Below are 25,859 nucleotides of genomic sequence, written 5' to 3'. Positions count from 1 at the left end.
AATTGCCGGAGAATCACAGGACAAAACAGCCATGTCTTTTTGACTTTTGATTCATCAAAGCTTAGTGGTGATAGTGGGTGTAAAGTAACAGTAGTTAGGGGCTGATAGGGACACGGAGAGGGGTAGATACTGATGCTCTGTCAGCGGCAACATCTTTGCATTCAGGATCTCACTCTTATGCTCTGATGGGACTGCCTCTTCGTTTCTACCTGTGCTCTATAGAAAATAAAACTGAGGCATAAATCTCCAGAGCCGTCTGATGCCGAGGAAACAAATCCAGGTAAGCGCTGACTTGGGAACTTCATTGCTCTGGAAATTCTTGCTCATGACCACACACATATATATCGCATACAGGAAGAGTAACATTAGTTAAACAGAGAGTTAAGGACATTGGACGACAATTAGACTTGGCTAGAACACCATCCTTTATTGCCTCAGTCACAACTAGATACCTGTTGGCTCCAGCCACATATTTGCTTTCCCTTGGAAGCAAATAGACATAGAAGAGTATTCACACTTGCCAGATGCTCAGCATTGCCCTCAGCCTTACAAGAGGGTCGTTATAAAAAAAAAACCAGGGCTCAAAGATTTTGTCTGTGTGGCAGTGGGCAAGTTGATACCACGGAACACATCTTACTATTCTCCCCTCTTCATGAAAATGCTCGTGCTGAAATGATTTCTCCGTTGTTGGTAAGATTCCCAGGCCAGGACTCAGCGGATAGGATCACAAAACTGTTAAAGAGGCGAGAACCCTCTGGTTACAACTCAGGTTGCCAAATTTTGTGCTGTCTCCATGAAGCTTCGTAGACTTCTTCTAGAATGATGCTATTGGCCCTTACAGCACTTTTTTCTACTCCATCCACTTTTATGTAAAGTGTTCTTAAAATTTATATAATTATGTCTCAGTTTTTAAACACTTTTAAAAATATTGTTCATGCGAGGTTTATTGTTGTATAGCTTTTACTGGTCTGATTGACTGTACCAATAAATAATATTATATTACAGGAAGAATAAAGGAAGCTGCTAAATATTCTTTAGCAAAGAATGCCTTACACTTTCATTGTTTCTTCCACAGCATTCCTATTATGCTTTCAACCCAGTACCAGTTGTTTCCCAAAGATACCCAAGTAACAATGGAAGAAGAGGAAGGCCTTGAAGAAGATTCTGATCTGTGCATCGACTGTTCTCCAACATCTGACTCAGGTTGTACTTGGTTTAAAACAAACAAAACCAGGAAAAGCACACATACACATCCTGCCTAGAGCATTTGTTCCCCCGTGTGTGTGTGTGGGACAACTCTTCATGCTTACATTAATGCGACCATGAAAATGAGCAGTCTTGGGTTTCTTGTCATCTTTATAATTATGTCTGAACTCGGGTCTTTTTTATATGCCAAGTAATGCCTTAAGCAATTTACAGCCCAAAATAATGCACTTTTCTGGGAGAGGGGGCTAGGATTCCAAACCAACTTTTGGCGAGCAAGGCTGAGTCCAACTCAAAGTAAGTAAAGTTCGTCTCATTAATTTAAACTGGACATCAAAGCATCCGTGTTGTAATCAGAGGAATTTTATGGGCTCCACTTTTCCTTGATCATTTTCTAGGGCTGGGATCCACCAGAGCTTTTCAGCGGCCAGAATTATTCCTACAAGCATAGCACAACTTTCTTGCCTCCCCTTCCCTGCTGAAACCCAAAATGCCCCCCTGAAATACTGTTTCTGGGGTCTCCTAAGCCAGAGGAGCCTCTTTTGGGAGACATTTTGGGTTTCAGAAGAGGTGGGCACAGGCAGGAAAGTCGCACCCCGTGGGTAGAAAACCTTCCACCTGTGGAAATGCTACAATGGATCCAAGCCATGACAGTTCCAAAAAGACATGTATTTAGGCTTTGAATTAAACTTGTCACACATGCAGAGACCACAAAAGAAATCTTTGCCACAATGCCACTGGAGCAGGCCACCCCGCAAATGTGCCAAATAAGTTGGAACAGGCAGTTTAAGAGAGGAGAACAACCAGATTACCGTCTCCATACTTGCACAAGCCCTTGCTGGAACCCTCCCTTACATTCTCCAGATTTAGCCCCCCTCCAGACGCCACGGATTGCCTAGCAATTCTCAGGATCTGAGAAAGAGCCATTTTTGTATGTACCATTATGTGGTATTCCACATAGGGACTCTCTCAATGCTAACCAAAAGACTTTGAAAATTTCATTAAGAACCAGTTTTCAAACCCTGCAAAGAAGTATTGTTGAAGGCTTTCACGGTCAGAGTTCATTGGTTCTTGTAGGTTATCCGGGCTGTGTAACCGTGGTCTTGGAATTTTCTTTCCTGACGTTTCGCCAGCAACTGTGGCAGGCATCTTCAGAGGAGAGACACTGTCCTTCAGTGTTACTCCTCTGAAGATGCCTGCCACAGTTGCTGGCGAAACGTCAGGAAAGAAAATTCCAAGACCACGGTTACACAGCCCGGATCACCTACAAGAACCTGCAAAGAAGGTTCACTTTTTTTCAACCAGGGGTGTACAATCTTTTGGCTTCCCTGTGCCACTTTGGAAGAAGAATTGTCTCGGGCCGCACATACTCTAATACACTAACACTAACCTGGGCAAAATACACTAACGATAGCTGATTCATAATGTTTTAAGTAAGTTTTATGATTTTGTGTTGGGCCGCATTCATAGCCTTCCTGGGCCGCATGCGGCCCATGGGCCGAAGTTTGGGCAAGCCTGGTTTAAACCCTCTTTTGTGAGCCAGTAACTGTACTGTTGCATCCATAGATGATAGATTGTTTCTTTCGGTCTCCCCAGGACCACGTATTTTTAAAATGTTGGAGAAATGGGTTCCCAAAGCATCTCATTATTTCGACAAAGAACATTACTTTTATGCTGGCAATCAGATCACCATTCAAGAGTCCATTGAAAACTTTGGAGCCATAGTATGGCCTGGGGTAAGTTTTGCATTGGAAAAGCAGCATCACCCCTAACAAACAAAAATCTCTAAGGTTGTTTATGCTTGGTAATTAGCAACGAGTTCCAGGCTCCGCATATTTTTTTATTTCTTCATGCTGAACCGTCATTCCAGCCAACTCTGCGACGCCAGCGCATACCTGCTTCGCATTTCTTAAGAGCCCCTTTAAGGTGACCTTTTGTGTCGATGCATTTACTGAAGGAACCATGAAAAATCACAGCCGCAGTTTAGCTATGCAAATGACCATTGCTAATGGCTATGCAAACGAAAGAACAGGCGAGTGGGGGGTGGTGGACTTTCTCCTCTTGCATTGGGACGGCGAATAGTCATTTGAAAGGGCGGATTTAAAAAAGCAGCTTTGAGCGAGCATCAAAATCAACCCTGCATAAATGGCCCAAGACAAGAAGTCTGATAGGGATCATGTGATTCCCTTTAATGCCTTGCTTTCCCTCCTCCTCATTGCAAGCTCTGTGACACCACAATCTCCGTGGCTGGCCTGCACATGTGCAGTTCCCACGTGGGACTGCACAGAAGCCACGAAGATGAACGTGGCCGTTTTTATCCCTGTTCATTTTGGGAGTTTTGAGTGCAACAAGCCAGTGGCTTTATCCATATCACAGTATACTGCCAGTCTGTGACTAAGGATGAGCACAGAAAGGAAGTCTGAGCGCAGATAAGTCTTTAAAAGATCCGTTTGGAAGTGATAGGCCTCTCATAACCCTCAATGATTTTTTGGACTTATACTAAAAGCCACCCCCTCTCCCAAGATTCATTACCAGCAATGTTGCCTATTAAAACCAGCACATTTGCTGCACGCCAAGTATTGTACAGCTGGATTTTTTAAATGTATTACTAAAACAGACATTTATTGTCTTTAGGCTCTTGCTCTGTGTCAGTACTTGGAATCAGATCAACAAGAAATCAGTCTCAAAGACAAGAAAGTGATTGAACTTGGAGCTGGGACAGGCTTGGTGTCCATAGTGGCAAGTATATTAGGTTGGTGATTTGTGACTGCATACCGGTGGTGCCCAAACATTTCGGGCCACCGCCCCCTTGGTTCCACAAACTCAACCCCAGCGCTCCCTACCCTATCATATAAAAAGCATTATTCAAAACAGGGGTTTGCATGACTCACTAAAGAAGATAATAAAATTTCAAGACAGTAACAATTAATTGCACATCTATTCAAAATCAAAGTAAAACTTTAGTTGAAATTTATTGAATAAAACTGATGAACTTGATCCAGTGGTACCAGCTCTTCAAAGTATGGGGAAAAATTCTGATAGTTTCTACCAAATTTGCGAGCATGGTGCCATTGCTTGATCTATTGTAAATTAGTGAACAACACAGTTGAAGGGCCCCACCCCGTGTCCCCCTGCTGCCCCCTTGCCTCTTAGTGCCCCCCTAGGTAATCCCACCGCCCCCCCCCCCAGGAGGTGGTACTGCCCACTTTAGGAAACACTGCTGTAGATCAAAAAAACATTCTGGTTTTTTTTTGGGGTGTGTGTGTTTTAGTACCTTCTGGGCCCATTCTTTCTGTCTCACGTATTTCCACTCAGTCATACAAATACCCTTTCTTATTCTCCCTGTCTGCATGCAATAAATATTCTGTCTTCATGTCAGCCAGCATGGTGTAATGGTTAAGAGTGATGGACTGTAATCTGGAGAGCTCTAATCTGGGTTTTGTTCCCCATTCCTACACATGAAGCCTGCTGGGCGACCTTGGACTAGTCACAGCTCTCTCAGAACTCTCTCAGCCCTGCCTACCTCACAAGGTATTTTGTGGGGAGAGGAAGGGAAGGTGATTGTAACTAACTCTTCTTCTGTTCCTCTGCACAATTATTCAGTTTCCCTCCGCTGAATCCCTTTCCACTAACAGTCCACTGATTTTAGGTAATGCATAGTGATGCTAACAATTGAAGGTTCTGAGCAACTGAAATTTTATAACACTCAGTTACACTTCAGTGGCTGTGTCTGCAGCTAAAGAGAGCTAATTTCAGTCATCTGAAACCAGAGCTCTTACAGACCATAGCTGCACAAAAGCTCCAAACCCCGCAACGCACATTAAGATTGGTTCTTTTTCTTCCTATTTTTACATCTTTACCTGACTAAATGGGCGAAATCATTTTTCTGCAAGTCTGTCTTGTTCTTTGATACCTTTTTCACCTCACAGTGACCACAGTAAATGCCATAAAATTACCCGAAGAAGGCTTTTACACCCCGAATAGATATGCTGGTTATGCCATTGAGAACCAAAACTCAGAATGCCTGCATTTATTAAACTTACAGGATTTAGCCAAGAAAGATCCTAATTTGTGACCCTGAAAATAAAACCTTTGAAAAATGTTACTCAAACAAAACTGCCAGCAGTCTTGAGCGGGAGGAAATTTTAATTAGAAAGTGCAAATTCACACGTAGACTAGTGGCTCATTACGATGCTAATAATTTTACTCAGCCCAGGGGCCTTCTGCAAACTCTTATCCAGAGGCTGCGGTATACTCATTTGAAGAATGATCCCTTATGAGTGGTTTGCTCCTGTCGTGGACAGTTAAGCAATTATTACAACCGACTTATAATCACCTTCCCACAACAGACACCCTGCGAGGTAGGTGGCGCTGAGAGAGCTCTAACAGAGCTGAGACTTGCCCAAGGTCACCCAGCTGGCTTCGTGTGGATACATGACAGGAAGCCAGTTTTCAGAGAAAGATGCACAGTGAGGCAATCCAAGTAATTTCATTAACTAAAGAAAAAAAGGGGGGAATTAAGTTTTCTTTTTACTTTTATATTCTGTGCTATTCTCCCTAAAAGAGATGCTAGAATCCTGTAAATCCATGAAAAATAACACCACACCAGAAGCTGGTAATATTAAACACATCCAATTTAATATAGCTCTAACTACTGGGGAAGGCACTGGCAAACCACCCCGTAAACAAAGTCTGCCTAGAAAATGTCGGGATGTGACATCACCCCACGGGTCAAGAATGACCCGGTGCTTGCACAGGGGACCTTTACCTTTAGAAGAAGAGTTGGTTTTTATATGCCAACTTTCTCTACCACTTAAGGGAGACTCAAACCAGCTTACAATCGCCTTCCCTTCCCCTCCCCACAACAGACACCCTGTGATGTAGGTGGGACTGAGAGTGACTAGCTCAGGGTCACCCAGCTGGCTTCATGTGTAGGAGTGGGGAAACAAATCCAGTTTACCAGATTAGCCTCCGCCGCTCATGTGGAGGAGTGGGGAATCAAACCCAGTTCTCCAGATCAGAGTCCACTGCTCCAAACCACCGCTCTTAACCACTACACAACACTGGCTCCCGTGCTTTGTTCAACCAGATGGTACAGTGAACAGCCTTCCGTTCTCCTCCTTCAGGTGCTTTTGTCACAGCCACTGACTTGCCTGAGGTCCTCGAAAACCTGGAATTCAACATTGCAAGAAACACACGGGGCATGAAAATCCACAAGCCCGAAGTACGGAAGCTGGCATGGGGAGAAGACCTCAACCGAGATTTCCCCAGGTCAACCCACCGTTACGATGTCATTGTGGCCACTGACGTTGTGTACCACCACACCGCTCTGGATCTCCTGTTAGCCACAATAGACTACTTGTGCCGGCCAGGGACAGTTTTGGTGTGGGCAAACAAATTCAGATTCAGCACAGATTATGATTTTTTTGACAGACTCAGCAACATATTCAATATCACACAGCTAGCTGAGTTCCCAGAGTCAAACGTCAAATTGTTCAAAGGCACAGTGCGAGAAAATTAAGATGGGAAGGCATACCAGAACTTTAATTCAGTGTTGGGCAATTTAAAATTTACAGAGCATTGCTTTTAGAAGTATCTTCTCTGCTTTACTATGGTCTAGTCCATTCAAAAAAACTTTGAAGCTCTGTTTCCTGACCTGAAGGAATGAGGAGGCAATTAGGCATTTATAACTACCCACATGAACACAGAACGCTTAATTGTGACTCCCTGTCCCCATGGTTTTGTACAACAGATTGGGCTGAGTACCAAGGGAGCAGATGCTTACGACTAGCAGGCATGCATGCTACCCAACTGCATCCTTCCATTACAAACATTGTCGCACTTCAAGCCTTGGACTGAACTAGCTCTAACCATTCATTGTTGCTGAAGAAAGACTGGAAAGGAGAGGCCTATTTTTACTCTATATAATGTCCCATCTGATGGCATAAAGACATTAATCCAAATTGGCTTAAGTACAGGGATGTGGGGAATGCCAAAACCTGCGTGCGCCATGTTTTTAAAACGCGAGGACAATCTAACTGCAGACAATGGGGACACTGTTATTTTTGTAGTTACTACCAAATAACCAACCTGTTGTTGTTGGAAGTGAACAATAAGTATTTACTCAGGGGTGTCAAGGTGGGAGGTGTGTGTGAGAATCAGAACAAGACCACAGTGTCCTACATGAGGGACTGCTCAAGTTTCAAGTTACTGTTGACCAGGTAACAGACTTCTCATGAACCACTATGGTGTACAAAATAAGCTGTCCCCCATTGTTTGCATCACTGCTTAAAACATTAATTTATACCTGACCTCCATGAAGTCAAATATGCTGCTAGATACAAGGCTGAATGCAGAAATTAGAGGGGGGGGTGGGTTTCCATAGGAATTTCCCACTTCATGTGGCAGCCTCCCCTTTGTTATCCTTTGCTGTTCTCCAGGGTCTCCCCCCAACCCTCAGAAGCACTGTTTTAGGTGGCTTTAGGAGACGGAGAAGAAACAAAGCAGACTTCTACTCTGGACTCCCCCACCCATGCCTTTGAGCCAGTTGCTATAAAATTAACAATGAACTTCTAATGTCTCCCTGACGTACTCTAAAAAACTAGGACAGGCCTCAGTTTTGTTCATTGCTTTATTTTAAAAGTGTTTTTTAAAATGAAATATGAGAAAGAAAGTTTTTGATGTTGAAATTTGCACGTTTATTCTGCAGTTTTACATTTTTTCAAACATTATTAAACATATATATATATATGTATAAGTTTACAATACCTGATTTAAGTGTTAACTGTCTGACACTTTATACACAACGTATCAGTTTATCCCGACACTGCTTCACATGGATATATTTGAGTATATCTCCAATTTGGAAGATATTCAAGAGCACCTTTGCATCAGCAATTCAGAATACACTCCTTGTGGATTTGACAGGTTTATTATTTTAAAAATTCAAATTGTAAACTCTTGCAAATGATAAGCTGCGTTACTGTTAAATCTAATAAATAAGGTTTTAGCTACTGTTGACGTAGCTTTTTTTTTTTAAGGCCTTCATACAATTGAAAACTTGTGTTTAAACATGTTAAAACCCCACTGCTCGTTGTAAAAAGAACAGCTAGTACAGGCTCGTGGTTAAAAATACAAACAGTTAAGAACCACATACACATGCAAGAAACTCATCCTAATTTCCTAATCTTTCATGCTGGCTATACTAAAACATCCATTGCCAGCAATGTGATGTACACAAAGGGTTTTTGGTTGGTATGCTTTTTAGTTCTAGGGTAACCCCAACAAATGATGCGTCAAAGTCTAAACAGACTCCCTGTCGTCAGGAGTCAAAGTAGCGCACACATATACTGCAATTCTTTGTCCTTTTGAGTAATACACACAATTTAAGCATTCAATAATGGATGAAAACATGCATTCCAGTAAGATCATCACATATCTTTATATCTGGCCAATAGGAGCACCTCAAATTTACAACTGCAGGTATTTCAAAACACACAATAATCAGGTGGATACATGACAGGAAGCCAGTTTTCAGAGAAAGATGCACAGTGAGTCCATCCAAGTAATTTCATTAGCTAAAGAAAAAGGAGGGGGGGGAAATTAAGTTTTCCTTTCACTTTCATATTCTGTGCTATTTTCCCTAAAAGAGATGTTAGAATCCTGTAAAACCATGAAAACTAACACCACACCAGAAGCTGGTAATATTAAACACATCCAATTTAATATAGCTCTAACTAGAAGAAGAGTTGGTTTTTATATGCCGACTTTCTCTACCACTTAAGGAAGAATCGAACCGGCTTACAATCACCTTCCCTTCCCCTCACCACAACAGACCCTCTGTGAGGTAGGTGGGGCTGAGAGAACTCTAAGAGAGCTGTGACTAGCCCAAGGTCACCCAGCTGGCTTCCTATGGAGGTGTGGGGAAACAAATCCAGTTCACCAGATTAGCGTCCGCCGCTCATGTGGAGGAGTGGGGAATCAAACCCGGTTCTCCAGGTCAGAGTTCACTGCTCCAAACCACCGCTCTTAACCACTACACCACCCTGGCTCTTAGTCAGATAAGTATACTTTTATAGTTCCTAAACCCTAATCTGGATAGTCCAGGCTAGCCTGATCTCATCAAATCTCGTAAGCTAAGCAGGGTCAGCCCTGGTCAGTATTTGGGTGGGAGACCACCAAGGAATTCCAGGGTTGCTATGCAGAGGCAGGCAATAGCCTGCCTCTGAATGTCTCTTGCCTTGAAAACCCTACGGGTTGTCATAAGTCAGCTGCGACTTGACGGCAAAAACGAACAAAATCATTTCTTTAAAAGTAAGTGAAACTGGCATGCAGCTTTATTTTAGAGGGTACAATGACAACCGCTTACCTGGATACAGTTCTTCAGGTTCTCTTTGGTTGGTTTCTCCTCGGCAAGTTTTGTGGCAAATTTGAGGCCCCTCCCATACATCTTATTTACCAGCGCATGTTTATACGCAAAAGGCAAAACCTATGGAGTGTGCAAAATAAAGAGGAGTCACAAGCTGAATCTCCTTCAGATACTATAGCACAAGGGGAAAAACCGGGAGCACAAGATTGTGGGTCTCGCAATGTCTCATGTAACACTAAGGTTCTCTCGTCTAATACTTAACGCTGTGGACCAGGTCTGCATAAAAAGTCAAAAACGGAAAGTGCTGTGCAATACTGTTATTTATGACCAACTCCAACATCACTACACTATGCAAACTTCTGAGCTCTCCATAACTCTTCATCGGGCTCGATGCCCAGCAGAACAAAAAAAAAGGGGGGGGGGAGGAGAAGAAACAGTAAGATATGCATTGGATATCCAAACACATTTTTTATAGTAATATAACCTGATGAAGTGTTCTTGACCCGGTGCTTGCACCTTTACCTTTTTACATTTAATATTTTGTTAGTCTCAACAGAAAAAAATATTGATACTGTAGAAGAGAAGAAGTGAAAACCACTGGGTCTCTTCCATGATTCCAAATTTTCTGCCAAGCAACCGTTTTAAGGATCATTCAGATGTGTTTTGTGGAACAGAGGGAATTCTAATACAGTTACAATTTTTTTGCTTTATGTTTATAGTACATGCACAAAGGCTGTGGCCTATAGCCTATCACTCTTGTCAGCAAAGTTTAAAGCCTCCCTCCAGCCTTCCTTCTGAAGAAGAGTTGGTTTTTATATGCCGACTTTCTCTACCACTTAGGGAAGAATCAAAGTGGCTTACAATCACCTTCCCTTCCCCTCCCCACAACAGACACCCTGTGAGGTAGGTGGGGCTGAGAGCTCTAAGAGAGCTGTGACTAGCCCAAGGTCACCCAGCTGGTTTCGTGTGGAGGAGTGGGGAATCAAATCCGGTTCTCCAGATTAGAGTCCACCACTCCAAACCACCACACCACAAGCAAAGCGGTTTATAAGCATAGCACACTAAGGATCCTTCTCAACTGTATAAAACTGCCACTCTGCTCCCTTCCATTCTTCCTACCTACCTTGGTGTCCAATAAGTCAGTCCATTTTGTTGTTTCCCAGAAAGTTTCCGTCAGAGCATCTAGGCAGCTCTCCTGGACGTCGTCTTTACTTTCCGTATCACCCGATTCTGCCCCGGCTTGGGCCTGCAACTGCAGAAGCTGGTCGGCCAATGCACTCCCTTTCCGACAGAGAGCATCTACCAGAGTCGATTTCTGCTTGTCCATCTCACTTAGTGGAAAAAACACAGAAAAAAGACCCATTGCATTTACACTGCAACAGAATCCCCTGTTCTCAGCAGACTTAAAACTCACAAACGGGGTCCCTCACGATGCAAATGCCAACCTGTGAGCGAATATACCATTTCCCTCCATCACTGCAAATGCAAACAGAACCTACAAGCCCAACAGAACCAATGTCAAACCAGAGAATCCCAGCAGAGCCCAGGGTTAATGTGGCAAGCCCCACATAACCGACAGCCCTTCATTGCTGGTATTCCTGCTCTCTCCCACCCCAGTAAAGAAGAAACAGCAATACAAGCATGCATGAGTTTCATTTTAGGTGGTTTTGTTCTTGTTTTAAACCGAGATACTCGTTAGGAAAGTAAATATTTCTTGATTCAATTATATTTGTAGGGTCTCCCCCCCCTTTATAAGAGAATAACACTTTTGGCACTGTTTTTATTTTCTGCATGTAATTTACCCCTTATCTCGTTCCGAGTGGCTTTCCCTTCCCCCTTGTTTTCCAGAAAATTTGTAAAATTGATTTTTAAAAAAAAAAACAGCCCTGGGAGCCCTCACATGCTAGCCCTGAATATTCTCGGATATTCCCAAATATTTCTGGATTTTTTGGGGGTACTGATACCCAGTATTCCTGAGAATCCCAAATATCACCCGGATACCCAAATACTGATAATGTCCCACCCCAGGTATCTGTTCAGAGCAGAAATATCCAAATGCATACCCTCAATGGAGAACTCTGAACGGGTGTGCACCACTGCTCAAAACAAGTCTTTTTCAACCTTAGAGAGTTTGCTTCAATGGCAAACGATAGCATCTTTGGAAAGACTCCCTCCACCCCGAATGGAGATTCTACATGGTCCAGCAAATGCCAAAGCAACCCCACTCATTCTAAGGACTTCCTTTCTTCAAAAGGACTTCCTTTCCACTGACTATCTCCAAGGAGATTGATCAGAGAGCTAGTAATAGTTGGAAGCGGCATTGTAGCCTTCTAGTCTGAACTCCTGTTCAGTGCAAGGAAATACAAGCTAGAGTATTCTGAATGGATAGTTTTATCTGCCTTCCCCAGTGAGGCGAACTCCCCACCCAGTTATTTATTCAACTGCCCTTAATTCTCTCCAAACACTCAATCGTAATCTACTCTGCAATTGCTTAAGCCCATTAGATCTGATTTTACCCTCTAGGGCAGCGGAGAACAAGTCCTTGCCCCAGTCAACAAGAATTTGATAGCTGGGTGATGGGAGCAAAGAGAGGAAATGCCTGCACATCCATATGCTGTGTGTTACTACTTGTAGAATACTGTTGTTTCATGAATGACATAGTATCTTGGGGAATTGCTGACTTAAATACTAGTACCATTTCATGTTTGCAATAAAGTACAAAAAAAATCCCAAACACCATTCCTAATGTGTGTGTGTGTATGTTAAGTGCTGTCAAGTCGCTTCTGACTCATGACGTCCCTATGAATCCATGTCCTCCAAAGCATCCTATCTTTAACAGCCTTGCTCATGTCTTGCAAATTTAGGGCTGTGGCTTCCTTTACAGAGCCAATCCATCTCTTGTTGGGTCTTCCTCTTTTCCTGCTGCCTTCAACTTTTCCTAGCATGATTGTCTTTTCCGGTGACTCTTGTCTTCTCATAATGTGACCAAAGTACAATAGCCTCAGTGAATGGAATATTCATGTTCTTAATCTCATCGTTCCACTATCCTTCTCAAATGTCTCCATTTCAGTAAGCATGAGAAACAGACGGTACAAAAACATCTTGCCAACCTCAATTCTGGACTGAAGACTTGCCAAACATCACCACCCATGTGAACACAACCCCAGTCTTCTGCCATTTCAGGTTGCCATCAAGAGCGGCAGCTTTGAACCAAAGCATTATCCATCTCTGGCTAGAAGCCGCACAAGATTAAATGTGTTTAAGCCCATTGTCAGGAATGGCTTTGAAGGCAGAATCGCTTTTAAAAATCTGGAAGCACAAGAGTAAGAGAGTCCAAGCAGATTGCAGAAATAAGATGCGAGGAAAAAAAAGTATTTACTGGTTAGGTACTTTTTTATAGTAGCAGCGTCAGGCCTGGGATCGGTCTTCATAGCAAGGTAAATTGCAAGCGCTGTTTGATCGATGTGCGAGATAACCATATTGGCAGCCTCAATAATTTCAGGCAGTCTTTTCATTCGTTCCTAATTGAAACAAGGTTACCATGAGTCTTGTCACACACATGTAACACAACATTAATGTCACAGAAGACATATAACACTTAAAACATAAACATGAACCATGCATAGAACAGCTGCTTTGAGCAGGTTCTCTTGGGAGATGGCACATCAATTTCCTAAACATGGTCTGATGCCCGCCTTTTGGCAGTACCCAAACCATATTACTACTCGTGTTCACAACTGCAGATTCTTCAATTGCAATCAGCTGAGATTTGAAGCCAAGGGGAGGGATGGTAAGCTAGCATAAACAAGGGCATCTCACAACCTGAACACAGAAAGCAGAAATTGAAAAAATTCCCTTAACAAATCTAGTTTCAGAGGGTAGCCGTGGTGGTCTGCAGTAAAAGAACAAGATTTAACTTCAACAGCACCTTAAAGACCAACAAGATTTTTGGGGCACAAGCTTCCGAGAATTTAAGCTCCCTGATGAAGGTGTCTGACAAAGGTAGCTTTGACTCTCGGAAGCTTATTCCCCGAAAACCTTGTTGGTGTCTAAGGTGCTACTGGACTCGAATCTAGCTCTTAACAAAGCTACCAACTGATTTTGCTGGAAGACATAGCGGGTTACCGCACTTGTATTCCCAGCAATGTATTAAGAGTTTGAAAACGTTATAAAAAATACTGTTCGCACTTTGTTTGGCCCCTTTAGCTGTGAAGACGTCTTCCAACTATTTATAAGCCGTGGCATCCAAAAACCCTTTTAAACCGATGTTTTTTAATAACATTTTCAAACTCTTAATACATCGCTGGGAATACAAAGTGCGGTAACCCCTGTACCCTACAAACCACAGCACCGTGCAGTTTTAGACCTTTTGCCTACAATGACATCAGTGATTTATTTATTTATTTTGTAATTTATAGCCCGCCCGAAGCCAGCTCAGGGCGGGTAACGTCATACAAAAACATTAATACATCAATAATAAAATTAACCACAAAACCTAAATTTAAAACAATACAATCCCAATTTAAAACTTAAAAACTACAAAACTACAGATATGGCGCCTAAATGCTATTCGTGTTGCCGGTATATGCAGCAGGTTACCCCTCCGTTGACATTAATAATATAACAGGAGGGGGGAGAATAGGGAGGCCAGCAGATGACATTTGCGGCTGTCCTCAACCATAGGCCTGGCGGAATAGCTCTGTCTTGCAGGCCCTGCGGAACTCTTTAAGGTCCCGCAGGGCCCTGATGTCACCAGACAGAGCATTCCACCAGGCCGGTGCCAGGGCCGAATTGATGACTGCTGAGGGAATGCAGCAGGCACTGTTCACCTCTAACAGGTACATTGCTTTGGGGCTTTGACCACCCTCAAACCTTGACAAACTCCATATGCAAAGTCTGAAAATCTAGCAACCAAAACCATCAAGTTATTTTCCGTCCAGGGTTGTAAGGGGAAAAATAAAAATAAAACTGTACCAAACTTCCAAAAGCACAAATTTCAAGGCAACGAAGGCTGAAGGATATAAAAGGAGTCATCTTCGGAGTCCAACTTGTTTGGCTGACTTAACTCTACAAGCCCGCTTAAAAACAAAAGAAGAGAGAGCTCACCTTTTCAGAATCCAACTGATGAAGTCTTGCGACATACAGAGGAAGGTGTTTAGGAAAGGCCTCTTTCAATTCATTATACATGTCACTGGTATCAAGCCTAGAGAAGAAGAGTGGTGGTAAAAATGCTGACCGAGCAATTCTAGAATGGGAGACGATGAGATACAATGTGCATTAATAATGCCTGGTGGAATAGCCTCGCTAGCGAGACCAGGGCCCTGCGGGACCTCAAAGAGTTCCACAGGGCCTGTAAAACAGAGCTATTCCGCCAGGCTTATGGTTGAGGCCAGCTACAGTTCCTATATATAGACTGGCCTCCCTAAGCTTCCCATTGTGGTTAACACCTTTTATTCCATCTGGTGCCTTCCATCTGCTCGCCTAGCTGGGTTGTTGTATTGTATGTTAGAGGCGCCTAGATAAATAAGTATGATTATGATTTTATAGGGCTATTTTAAAATGTTTTAATGCTTTTATTGATTAATATGACTTTTATATTCTGTAAGCTGCTCTGAGCCTGGCTTTGTCCGGGAAGAGCGGGGTAACAAATGGAAATAATAAATAAATAAATAATAGTATTTATTCTGTGAAGGATGCGATCCGACACTAGAAGAATTACAGAAACCTACTTAGTCATCCATTGAATCTTCAGGTCCCGTAAAGCTTCAGCAAATTCATCCTTTGCATCTTTTTCTTTTTCGGGCTCCTTCTCCTTTTCTTTGCTGCCGTTCTTATTTTTTATCGGTGATGGGATCAGATGATAATGAACTGAAATGACATCCTAGAAGGGGAAGAACGACAGCAATTTGGTTAATACCCCTGGCCGCATTCTATCATACTGCAAACATCCTAAAGTGTTAAAAGAGAGCAGTTATCTACGTAACAGCTCGCAGTATCTGCAGGGGGAAAAGATTAATTTTTTGCAGTCAAAGAACAGTCCAACTGAGCAGGTGTTTTCATCTAAGGATTTAAAATTGTGAGCAAGTAATTTCGAACTGTAGACTACGGATGAATTGTCAGACACTTCAAAAGGTCAAAGCCAGTTTAAAACATGCTCTTTTATACTTGGTTTGAGGATCATGCTTTCCTCCCAATCTCTGTTTTTAAAGAAACTGCAGAAAGAGCCATCTAAAGCAAAAAATTAAAGCAAACTCCTGCAGCATCCATACAGTAGTATTATATTCAGAGGACTGGATAGGGAGGGGAGTTAGCAGTCCATATTAAAACCCCTTCTTTATTGAAGGTCAACAGTGTAAGATATGCTTTTTGCTTATGGCTTCATAATGGACCCCCAAAGAAACAAAGAATCATAATTCTCTCCCTAACTTGTGCTACTGTGCACTCCATAGCATACTACAATTTAAAAAATAATTGTATGTGCCCTAGCCTGCAAAGAAACCTGCTTTAAAAAGTGAGCATTAAAAGCAGGTCTAACTGACAGCAATGAATGAACAGGGCAAATGAAAGCCTGAACATCTGAAGCAAGTGGATTCACCAAAAATGGTAAATAAGAGTATTCACAGCACTTTAGCTACTAACTTACTTTAGACAGCAAGTGTTAATTATTAGTTTGATTTTATTTATACCTCCAGAACATTTGAAGCCAAAGGGAGAAATTCACGAGAAAATCAGAGGTCTGTTTATGGTGCCCTTGTATCACAAACAATAATCTTAAAATTTGTGTACGTGAAAATGGAGTAACTGTGTTTTTTAAACTAACTTTCCCAATATACATTAGTACTTTTTACAAGCGCAGAAAAGATCAAAAACAACATATGGTTATACAAACTTCTGAATATTTGGTGAGCCAGAATGCTGCTACAAGGTTGACCGGATCTGCTACTGTGGCTTCGGGCTGGAAGTGTGCATTTTTAGCCCCAAGCCTCTCAGTCACCTGGGCTGCGTGCCCCACTCAGACTTCAGAGTCCAGGCAAACAGGGAGGGGCCGTGGCTCAGTGGTGGAGCATCTGGTTGGCATGCAGAAGGTCCCAGGTTCAGTCACCGGCACCTCTAGTTAAAGGGACCAGGCAAGTAGGTGATGTGAAAGACCTGCGACCCTGGAGAGGCACTGCCGGTCTGAGTAGACAATACTGGCTTTGGTGGACCAAGGGTCTGATTCAGTATAAGGCAGCTTCATGGGTTCAAGCTACTTTGCGGAAGTGCCTGCCCTAAGAATGGCTCTATGATTATCTTTTTTCACCTTAGGGCTACCCGTTGGTAAAAAATCACTGCAATGTGGCTACTTCGAAAGGACAGAAAAGCAGTGCTGGAAATGTGGGGGGTGGATCCATCTTTCCCTTCCATGCAGTTTCCCTGATGTAAATTCTACCTCCACTCTAGCTGCAATAGGTTTTTGTGGAAGATGACAGCCAGGTACAATATCTGTACCCCTCTATCCGTCCCAACTGAGCAGGCGAAGTAAAAACGCAGATACCAACTGACTAACACACAAACCCTCCACGTTAGTGGAAGTCCCAACCACAGAATGAACTCTATGCCTCTGAACTGATGATTTACACAGAAAGCACGAGACCTCAGCTCTTCATTCCACAATTAACCCACATTTCGCTACGCCCCTAATCGCCGAAATGTGGTCCCAAGATTCCACGTGGAGGACAATGCAAGGTTAAATAAATGATGGTACAAGAGAGGAACACAAGCCTCAGCACATGAGCACCCAACATACTACACCTGAGAACGGTAATCTTAACCTTTAAAAAATTGAAGGTGTTAAAACTACTGCAGTTAGGCCTGCCAAGTGGCTACCAACGGCACTACCTTTATGGTGAAGGTGAAGATAACCAGGCCCTGCTGAGTCCTACAACGGAACACATGACTGGCCACAGTGCACAGAGCATGCTCAGTCAGCACCCAAGAAGGGAGTGGGCACATGCGCACAAGGCATATGATCATCTGCTTAACCAAACACTAGTCTAACACAGAGGAACTGTTCAGGAGTAAAACACTGTTTGAGTTGCATTTCAAGACAACTGAGGACAAAGAAATTTGTTCTGTATAACACTTCCAAGTCATATGCAAAAAAATAATAATTAAGTACATCTTGCAAAAACTGACATTCAGTACCTTTTTAAACTTTCCTTGCCGCTTTGCTGAAGACTGCCCCTGGGAGTTAGAATAACACACTGTAAGAAAACATGCACAAACTCTACAGGACGGAGATGCCTCCTCCTCTCATGTTCCTGCTCCCCCATGAGGGGATTTTTAATCTAGCATCCCACTTAACAAAGCATGCTCGGAAAACACAAAAGTTTAGCTTTTTTAAAAATATGAAATATGGGTGGACCTATGAATATAGGTTGTTCTTTTTAAGAGAGCAGGCAAGTGGTAGTCACTCAGGTTACAAACTGAACAAAGTTACATTGACCATTTAACTTAAAGATGATGACAACTAAGTTAGTGTGGCAGTCTTGATATTTATAGCTAATTAGTAGGATTTATTGATGTATATTTTTTTTGCTCAAATTAACAATCACTAAATTGAAATGCTGGTTTTTTCTTCTTCCAGGGTCCATAGAATTCACTCCTGATTCGCACAAGAACACACCACTGTATGGTGATACTCAAACTGTACCTCAACATACTACAGCATCACTTGAAGCGTGACAAGCCAACCTGAGTTGAGTGGTTATTGGCAAGTGTGTGTGTGTGTGTGTGTGTGAGATTGCTTTAGTGCACAAAAATGGAACAGTGATCCAAAGAACAAAGTTCTGCTGTCAAAAAATGCTGTTTCTGAGTTGCAGGCGGAGTTTACACAGGGGATCCGCCTCCACAAATTTTTTAGCTTAGCTCTGCCCACTGATGGACCATGGGTCTTTCCCGCCTCCCCCTCCCTACAGTAGTGCCCTGTCCCCTTAGCTGTTCCTAATGGTCAGTGGGTGTTTGGAAATGGGTCGGATGTGACATGAAAGGCTGCAGCTGAAAGAGGGCATTCTGCAAAAAGAAGTGCCTTCTTTTTGCAACAGCAGCAGGTTAGATTCAGCCACTGGCATGGCATTGGTGGAACCCTTCACTTTGCCTTTGGCAAGCAGTATTGTACTCCATGGAAAAAAACAGTGGTGGAAGGCACCCCCCTGTTCCATCCATCGCTGACATTATTTTCTTCCCCATCTTGTCCCCCTGGGTTTTTTTTTTGGGGGGGGGGGCTACATGAATGGCTAGCAGAAATGACAAGTGGTTCGTTGCTACCTAAAGGATATTATGATGCTTTCCCCACTCCACACACACACACACACACACAATGGGGTTGGCCCTTTTGCACAGCAAATGCAGAAGTCTGGTATGAATTCGATAGAATTTTGGGATAGCTGATGGATTTTTGAAGTTATTGTTAGGCTCCTGAGCTCCTGACATAGACTCAAGCAAAACTCTGTGGCAATTCAACTATAATTCCTACAACCCTATAGTAATACATGCAGAATTTGGATGACCTAAGCAACAATTAAGCATGAAGGAATTTATAAGGACAACTTTGTCCTTGCTTGGCATTAACAGAGGTTTAAAGAATAACTGAACAGCTGTGGAAATCCCTCCAAAAATGTAGCATTAAGTGAAGAAATGAGAAACCATTTTGCCTTTTACAACCGCAGATCTGGGCAAAATCCAGATAGCACATCTCTTTCATGTTCAACATTTGCTTAAACTGGTTTTGTACCAAATTGGTAAGAACATTTGTTCAACAGCAGTGTTTAATAGTTCACATTTTGAATGCTGAAAATTCGGAACAGAATACATGAAGGGACCCAGGATCAATTTATGAAGCCTCTATTTAATATACAGCAGAAGAGATCTCATGCTGGTGCAGCATCAAACAAAAGGCATACTAGAGGCCAACTGCTGATATTTAAGAGATGAGAATATACTTTGTGTTCTGAGTATCTTCTATTGTTTTACTGGAAGCTGCCTGCTTACGCATCAAGGTAAGTGTTGACTACTCAGACTGGTAGCAGCTCTCCAGAATGAACACATGAAGCTGCCTTCTACTGAATCAGACCCTTGGTCCATCAAAGTCAGTATTGTCTACTCAGACCAGCAGCGGCTCTCCAGGGTTTCAGGCAGAGGTCCTTCACATCACCCTACTTGCCTAGCCCCTTTAACAGGAGATGCCAGGGATTGAACCTGGGAACTTCTGCATGCAAAGCAGAGGCTCTACCACTGAGCCAAGGCCCCTCCCCTGCGTTTTTCAGTTTTAACGGGAGGATGAGAAACATAGTGTGTGTGTGTGTGTGTGTGTGAAATGGGGCATTTTACCTAAGAATCTTAGGTAAAGGTCTTTTACAGTACCTACTACCTGGTCCTCTTAACCGGAGATGCCAGGGATTGTTGAACTTGGGACCTTCTGCATGCCAAACAGATGCTCTATCACTAAGCCATGGGTGACCCACAAAATATTTTTAAAGCAAGACACAAAACACGTGACGCAGTGACAAAAAAATATATAGCTGGACAACAGAAGAAGCCATGCATTAAGCTTGCCGTGTCAGTGCAGCTGCCGTCACTGTACTGAAAGTGTCGGGAGTGCTATAAAATGCAAAAATGCAAGTTCAAAATGAATTTGAAGGCTAAAACACCTAAAAAAACCAAAACCACACACACATGTATGGCAGTTGGCACTAGACCATCCTTACAAAGGTCTAGCAAAAGAAAGTCCTCCCAAAATCTTAACAGATATTAGTTTCACAAAGGATTTATAAAGAGGCATTTTCGTTTGGAGAAGAAAAACCCACAACATTGACCTTGATGTACTTTTACTCACCGCTTTCTTTCCAAGCTCTGTCTTTGAAAGCGTCAGTGATCCTGCAAGGTAGCACCCCGGGCTTGCTCCTTTAGGTACTCTAAGGGTCGGGAAAGCACAGAACAATGAGAACGTTACACGCTGTTCAGGTTAAATACCGAAATAATCATTTAGTATATTAGGGTACCGATACATAATTTAGTATATTAAACCCAAATAAACTGGTGCATTCTTCAATCCAACCATTTTACATTATAGTTCTAGACCTCCCACCCCCCCCCCCAAAAAATCAAACCATCACTTATGTGCATTCTTAAGAATTTGTCTCTGAAAGTGTCACTGCTCCTGCAAGGTATCTTAAAGGGAAGTGAGAGCATCTAAGACAGCTCAAAGGGGCTAAGCCACTGCCTCTTCCCTTTTTGCAAGAGGCAGATGACCAATCTGTGGTCCTGCTTGAGCCATGCTGGTGGAACTCCACTAGCCCAGGATGTCCTCATCATGGCTTATCACTAGGGTTGCCAGCCTCCAGGTGGTGGCTGGAGATCTCCCGCTATTACAACTGATCGAGGCGGTAAACATCAGTCCCCCCGGAGGAAATGGCCATTTTGGCGATTGGACTCTATGGCCTTTAAGTCCCTCCCCTCTCCAAACCCTGACCTCCTCAGGCTCTGCCCCCAAAAATCTCCAGGTATTTCCCAACCTGGACTGGCAACCCTACTCATCACCTAGTTTATGTGTGGACTGAGGGCTTGTTGGGTTTTACAGCTTCGTTTCCACGTGTTTTGTATTTGCATTTTACTTCGTAAACCACTTTGAGTCCCTAATGTGGGAAAAGAGCCGGATATAAAAAAATAACTAGGAGTGAAATAGCCACCTCCACCCACCCCCACAACTAAACTCAAGTATAAACTCAAGTATAAATTACCTTGCTCTTGCTAAGCAAGGATGGTTGCTTTCCTTTTATTAACATCTTCACTGGGGAAAAGCGTCATTTTTTGACTGTTAGCAGGTCACCATTATGAAATCTGAAAACCTACATTCTTTGTTCTTATTGCCTGATTTTTTTGAAGGTTTAGAACAGTTTACAACATTTAAAGAATGTTTTACACTGCAGATTTGAATACAGAACATGAGCAACTCACTTGTCGTCTGGCAAAGATGTAACAAAGAAAGGCTGGTTGTGTTTTGGCGGCAGGCACAGACTATTTGATTTCTTCTTCCCTAAGAGGGCCTGGCTGTGGTTTTCATAAATATCTAAACTCAGGGCACTAGTTAGTCTGTGGGAGATAATAAATGGAAGGTCTTTGATACGATCGAGTTCACTGCTCTGTTCATGACGAATCTGTAGCCGAACTGTATAATCTCCCTTCTCCAGCTTCACGGAATACTAAGGAAAGAAATTATTCATTATTGGAAAGACCCAATGAACAACAATATTCAGTTTCTACAAAGTTAGCATACCATTCCAGTTAGAAGAAGAGTTGGTTTTTAGACCCAAGTTTTCTCTACTTTTTAAGAAGCCTCAAACCAGTTTACAATCAACTTCCCTTCCTCTCCCCTTGTGAGGCAGGTCGGGCTGAGAGAGTTCTAAGGGAACAGTGACTAGCCCCAGGGTCACCCAGCAGGATGAATGTGGAGGAGCGGGGAAACTAACCCGGTTCACCAGATTAGAGTCCGCTGCTCATATGGAGGAGTGGGGAATCAAACCCGGCTCTCCAGATTAGAGTCCACCCCTCTTAAGAACTACACCACACTTGGAGGTGAGCAAATGGATACTGCCAGCCTGATACAATGCCAAATACCTAAAACCTGGTAGAGGAAATAGCATTTTCATGGACTAGAGAATCCATCTACAGTAGCAGACATCCTTGTGTACCTGGTGCGGATAGGCATCCCCTGACCCCGTGTGTCTTTTATTTTGGTCAAAGATCATCCATAACTGGCTGTCAAATTCCGATTCATACAAGAGTTCACAAAGCAAGGGACAGCTTGGAGTAACTTCCCCACTCTTTGGCTGGAAAAACAAAACCAGAGTGCATTTCAGGTATGCAGAAGAATTACTTTGAAAAAAGCCTGTAATTAACACACATTCACATTTTAAGTATTACTTCTTTAGCTAAAACCCATTCAAATCTAGTCTTAAACAACATACTATAGCCTTATCTAGGTTTGAGTGTAAGGATGCGTCACTGGACACCAAGATTAGGTTAATTCATCCCATCGTATTCCCTATTAGTACGTATGAGTGTGAAAGCTGGACAATGAAGAAAGCTTACAGGAAGAAAGTAGACTCCTTTGAAATGTGGTGTTGGAGGAGAGTGTTACGGATTCCGTGGACTGCCAAAAAAACAAACCAGTGGGTTCTAGATCAAATCGAGCCTGAACTGACCCTAGAAGCTAAAGTGACTAAACTGAGGCTGTCATATTTTGGTCATATTATGAGAAGGCGGGAGTCACTAGAAAAGACAGTCATGCTAGGAAAAGTTGAGGACAGCAGGAAAAGAGGAAGACCCAACAAGAGATGGATGGACTCAATAAAGGAAGCCACAGCCCTCAATTTGCAAGACCTGAGCAAGGCTGTCAAAGACAGGACATTTTGGAGAACACTGATTCATAGGGTCACCATGAGTCAGAAGCGACTTGACTGCACTTAACACACACACACAGGTTTGAGGACATGATTTGATTTTGTGGGGGGGATTCGAGTTTAAAAACACCAACTTACCTGATGAAAGTTGTATGTCAAAATCATCTCATACAACTGTCGATTATTTGGCAGAACATCTCTTGGTCCTAATGGTTTTATTTTAGCACTCAGAGGTCTGTAAATCAGCAACACAGTGATAAGCATTAAAGGTAGCTCAAGGTGTAAACATGGAAACACAAAAAAAAATCAGAAATGTCACAACATCAAGGTGTGTGCACATGTGAAGCCATTACGGTTTATGTCAAGTTAGAAAGTTCCCGATGTAGCCCTCACTGTCCAACAAGCAGCAACACTTTACAAGTGAAGGGAACTAGGATAAGCATCAGAACATTTACTGCATTCACAGACAGGGCCCTCGTACACATGTTCAATATTTATCCTTCCAATTTAAAAGACAAATAATTCTGATATGCCTTACTTTGCTAAAAAAGAAGAAGACACAATTCCATTAGCCTTCAATTTACAAGAGTCCCAAGGTTACTCGCACTTAACATTTCTGACAGAGTAGGATCCAAGGCCCGTTTCTGACAACAGAACACCAAGATGGTTTTTGCCAATTTCCCCTTTTAATTACACATGCACAATTAGCTCCTCATGTTGCTCCAGGATATCTCCTCTCCCCCCCACCCCTAAGGAACATTTCAGGAACATCATTAAAGCTGCAGTGAAGGGTGGTAGGCAAGAAAGTTCCACTGAGCTGACAGAAGCATCTTTTGATAGTACATTGAACCCAATCCCACGTCTGATAGTTTCTACCATTACCCACTTTAAGATGTATACGGCATGCATACAGAGCTCAAAAGTGCACCCTTTCTCAGGTATCTTTTTTTAAATACATATTTTTACTGTCACCCGAGGACTTGTTTTTGCCTGGACCAAACGACTACCTTTAAAAACAACAACAACAAAAACTAACACTGTACCTTAGTGTCTGAACCCAACTTTTAAGATTTATGCTCGGAGCAATGTCTTCGTACTTCAACGATGACTGGACATCAAAGCGGACTATGCCTTCTGAAGCGTGCTGAAAGAGAAAAGCATTTATGGTTTGTTTTCTGTTCAACAGAACTGTGAATTTTAGGTGACATATACACGATCATCTAGACAGAAAGGCATTTCAACTGAATAACAGACGGAAAGGCAAGTCTGATAAGGCATTAACCGTTGGGTAAAGTTACAAATCGCTACACAGTCATTTTAAAATCACATACATATTTCATATTTCTAGGGGCATTCAAGCCAACACCCAATTACCACTTATAAATATGTCATCTGTTTGTTCTGAAATTGAAAAATTTAGACTCGACAACTGATAATATATATGAAACAGCTAGAAAGATAAGGTCTTTGCAAGGAAAAGCTGGTATGGGGAGGAGTGGTGGCAGAACGCCGGCCCTGCATGCAGAAGGTGCAAGGTTCGTTCTCCAGCATTTCCAGTCAAAAGGATCAAGTTGCAGACGATGTGAAAGACTTCCATCCGCGTTACTGCCAGTCAAAGTAGACAGTGCTGACCAAAGTCTAAGGTAGCGTCATGTGCTAAGTCTAGAGCAGTGGTTCTCAACCTTTTTTGCTCCATTCCCCCCTTTCACCATTATTCAGGATATAATTCCCCCCTTCCCAAGATGGTCTAACAGTTATTAAAAACAAACTACAATTTTACAGTTGAAATAATCAGTGGTCCCAATTCCCCCCCTTGGAACCCTAAAATCCCTCCCCCCGAAAGAATTCCCCCCTTGTTGAGAACCCATGGTCTAGAGAATAGATTAAAAGTGGACATAACCATGTACACAATAAACAGCTTATACCCCACCTTCTGACAGAAGCTCAAAGAGGTTTCAGAAGAGGGGCTGTGGCTCAGTGGTAGAGCCTCTGCTTGGCATGCAGAAGGTTCCAGGTTCAATCCCCGGCATCAACAGTTAAAGTGACTAGACATGTAGGTAATGTGAAAGACCCCTGCCTGAGACCCTGGAGAGCCACTGGAGACAATACTGACTTTGATGGACCAAGGGTCTGATTCAGTATAAGGCAGTTTCCTGTGTTCAAGAGGGGCAAGGATTCAAATTACTTACGAAGCAAAGTTCAATGAGCCCCTTAAAAAAGGTAAAGGTCCCCTGTGCAACCACCAGGTCATTCCTGACCCATGGGGTGATGTCACATCCTGACGTATATTAGGCAGCCTTTTGTTTACGGGGTGGTTTGCCAGTGCCTTCCCCAGCCGTCTTCCCTTTACCCACAGCAAGCCAGGTACTCATTTTACCGACCTCGGAAGGATGGAAGGCTGAGTCAACTTTTCGTTGGGATCGAACTCAGGTCGTGAGCAGAGCATGGACTGCAGTACTGCAGCTTACCGCTCTGTGCCACAGGGCTCCCAATAAGCCCCTTGGGAAGGTGATATTTCGTTCTGCACCAGAGCAGGAAACTGGGTTTTACGAGCTGCTGCGGTTCCTCTACAACTCAGACTCTCTGAAATGTTTACTTCAAACACAGAGCTTGCACAGTAGCAAGTCACCGTTCTCCAAAGTACCTCCAACTACACCGTCCTTTAAACCAGCGCGTTTCCCAAAGCAAAATGGAAAGCAGGAAATGAGACTCACGATGTTCAGCTGAGAAGGAGCGCAAACTATGCCGTGGAAAGAAATGGTGTAGTCAATGCTGACATCATGGAGGCTCGCCCACCAACGGGCAATACAAAATTCAATAGTTCTTTCACCCTGTGGAGTACAGAAGGA

General features: G+C 42.9%; 2 protein-coding genes across 3 annotated transcripts in view; one reads left to right on the top strand and one right to left on the bottom strand.

Annotated features, from left to right (window-relative positions):
* Positions 1-1,085: 1,085 nt before the first annotated feature.
* On the top strand, positions 1,086-6,734 carry METTL21C (methyltransferase 21C, AARS1 lysine). The gene is made up of 4 exons (XM_056862043.1): positions 1,086-1,203; positions 2,800-2,939; positions 3,838-3,955; positions 6,330-6,734. The coding sequence occupies exons 1-4, from the start codon at positions 1,086-1,088 to the stop codon at positions 6,722-6,724; spliced, it is 771 nt and encodes a 256-aa protein (XP_056718021.1). The 3' UTR covers positions 6,725-6,734.
* Positions 6,735-8,469: 1,735 nt separating this feature from the next.
* The window catches only part of TPP2 (tripeptidyl peptidase 2), a 46,734-nt gene continuing 29,344 nt past the window's right edge, over positions 8,470-25,859 (bottom strand). Inside the window, exons 18-30 of one of the 2 annotated variants that reach the window (XM_056862046.1) lie at positions 25,725-25,841; positions 24,054-24,154; positions 23,149-23,245; positions 22,300-22,437; positions 21,566-21,810; positions 20,445-20,523; positions 17,756-17,794; positions 15,301-15,452; positions 14,678-14,774; positions 12,962-13,092; positions 10,695-10,902; positions 9,572-9,691; positions 8,470-8,780 (exon numbers count right to left, since the gene is read on the bottom strand). In XM_056862046.1, the coding sequence (XP_056718024.1) occupies positions 8,691-8,780; positions 9,572-9,691; positions 10,695-10,902; positions 12,962-13,092; positions 14,678-14,774; positions 15,301-15,452; positions 17,756-17,794; positions 20,445-20,523; positions 21,566-21,810; positions 22,300-22,437; positions 23,149-23,245; positions 24,054-24,154; positions 25,725-25,841 (1,614 nt within the window). In that variant the 3' untranslated portion in view covers positions 8,470-8,690. The remainder of the gene's footprint in view (positions 8,781-9,571; positions 9,692-10,694; positions 10,903-12,961; positions 13,093-14,677; positions 14,775-15,300; positions 15,453-17,755; positions 17,795-20,444; positions 20,524-21,565; positions 21,811-22,299; positions 22,438-23,148; positions 23,246-24,053; positions 24,155-25,724; positions 25,842-25,859) is intronic. The other variant, XM_056862047.1, reaches the window with a different exon arrangement.

The sequence above is a fragment of the Euleptes europaea genome, chromosome 16 (genome assembly GCF_029931775.1).
Source record: "Euleptes europaea isolate rEulEur1 chromosome 16, rEulEur1.hap1, whole genome shotgun sequence".
Taxonomy (NCBI): domain Eukaryota; kingdom Metazoa; phylum Chordata; class Lepidosauria; order Squamata; family Sphaerodactylidae; genus Euleptes; species Euleptes europaea.
The sequence above is the reverse complement of the archived record's forward strand: the minus strand, read 5'-3'. Positions and strand labels throughout refer to the sequence as shown.

Excerpts from the sequence above, each read along its gene's own strand:
- METTL21C (XM_056862043.1), top strand. The coding sequence starts at position 1,086 with ATGCTTTCAACCCAGTACCAGTTGTTTCCCAAAGATACCCAAGTAACA. Across the intron at positions 1,204-2,799 it reads TTCTCCAACATCTGACTCAG|GACCACGTATTTTTAAAATG; the intron begins GTTGTACTTGGT and ends CGGTCTCCCCAG. Across the intron at positions 3,956-6,329 it reads CATAGTGGCAAGTATATTAG|GTGCTTTTGTCACAGCCACT; the intron begins GTTGGTGATTTG and ends CTCCTCCTTCAG.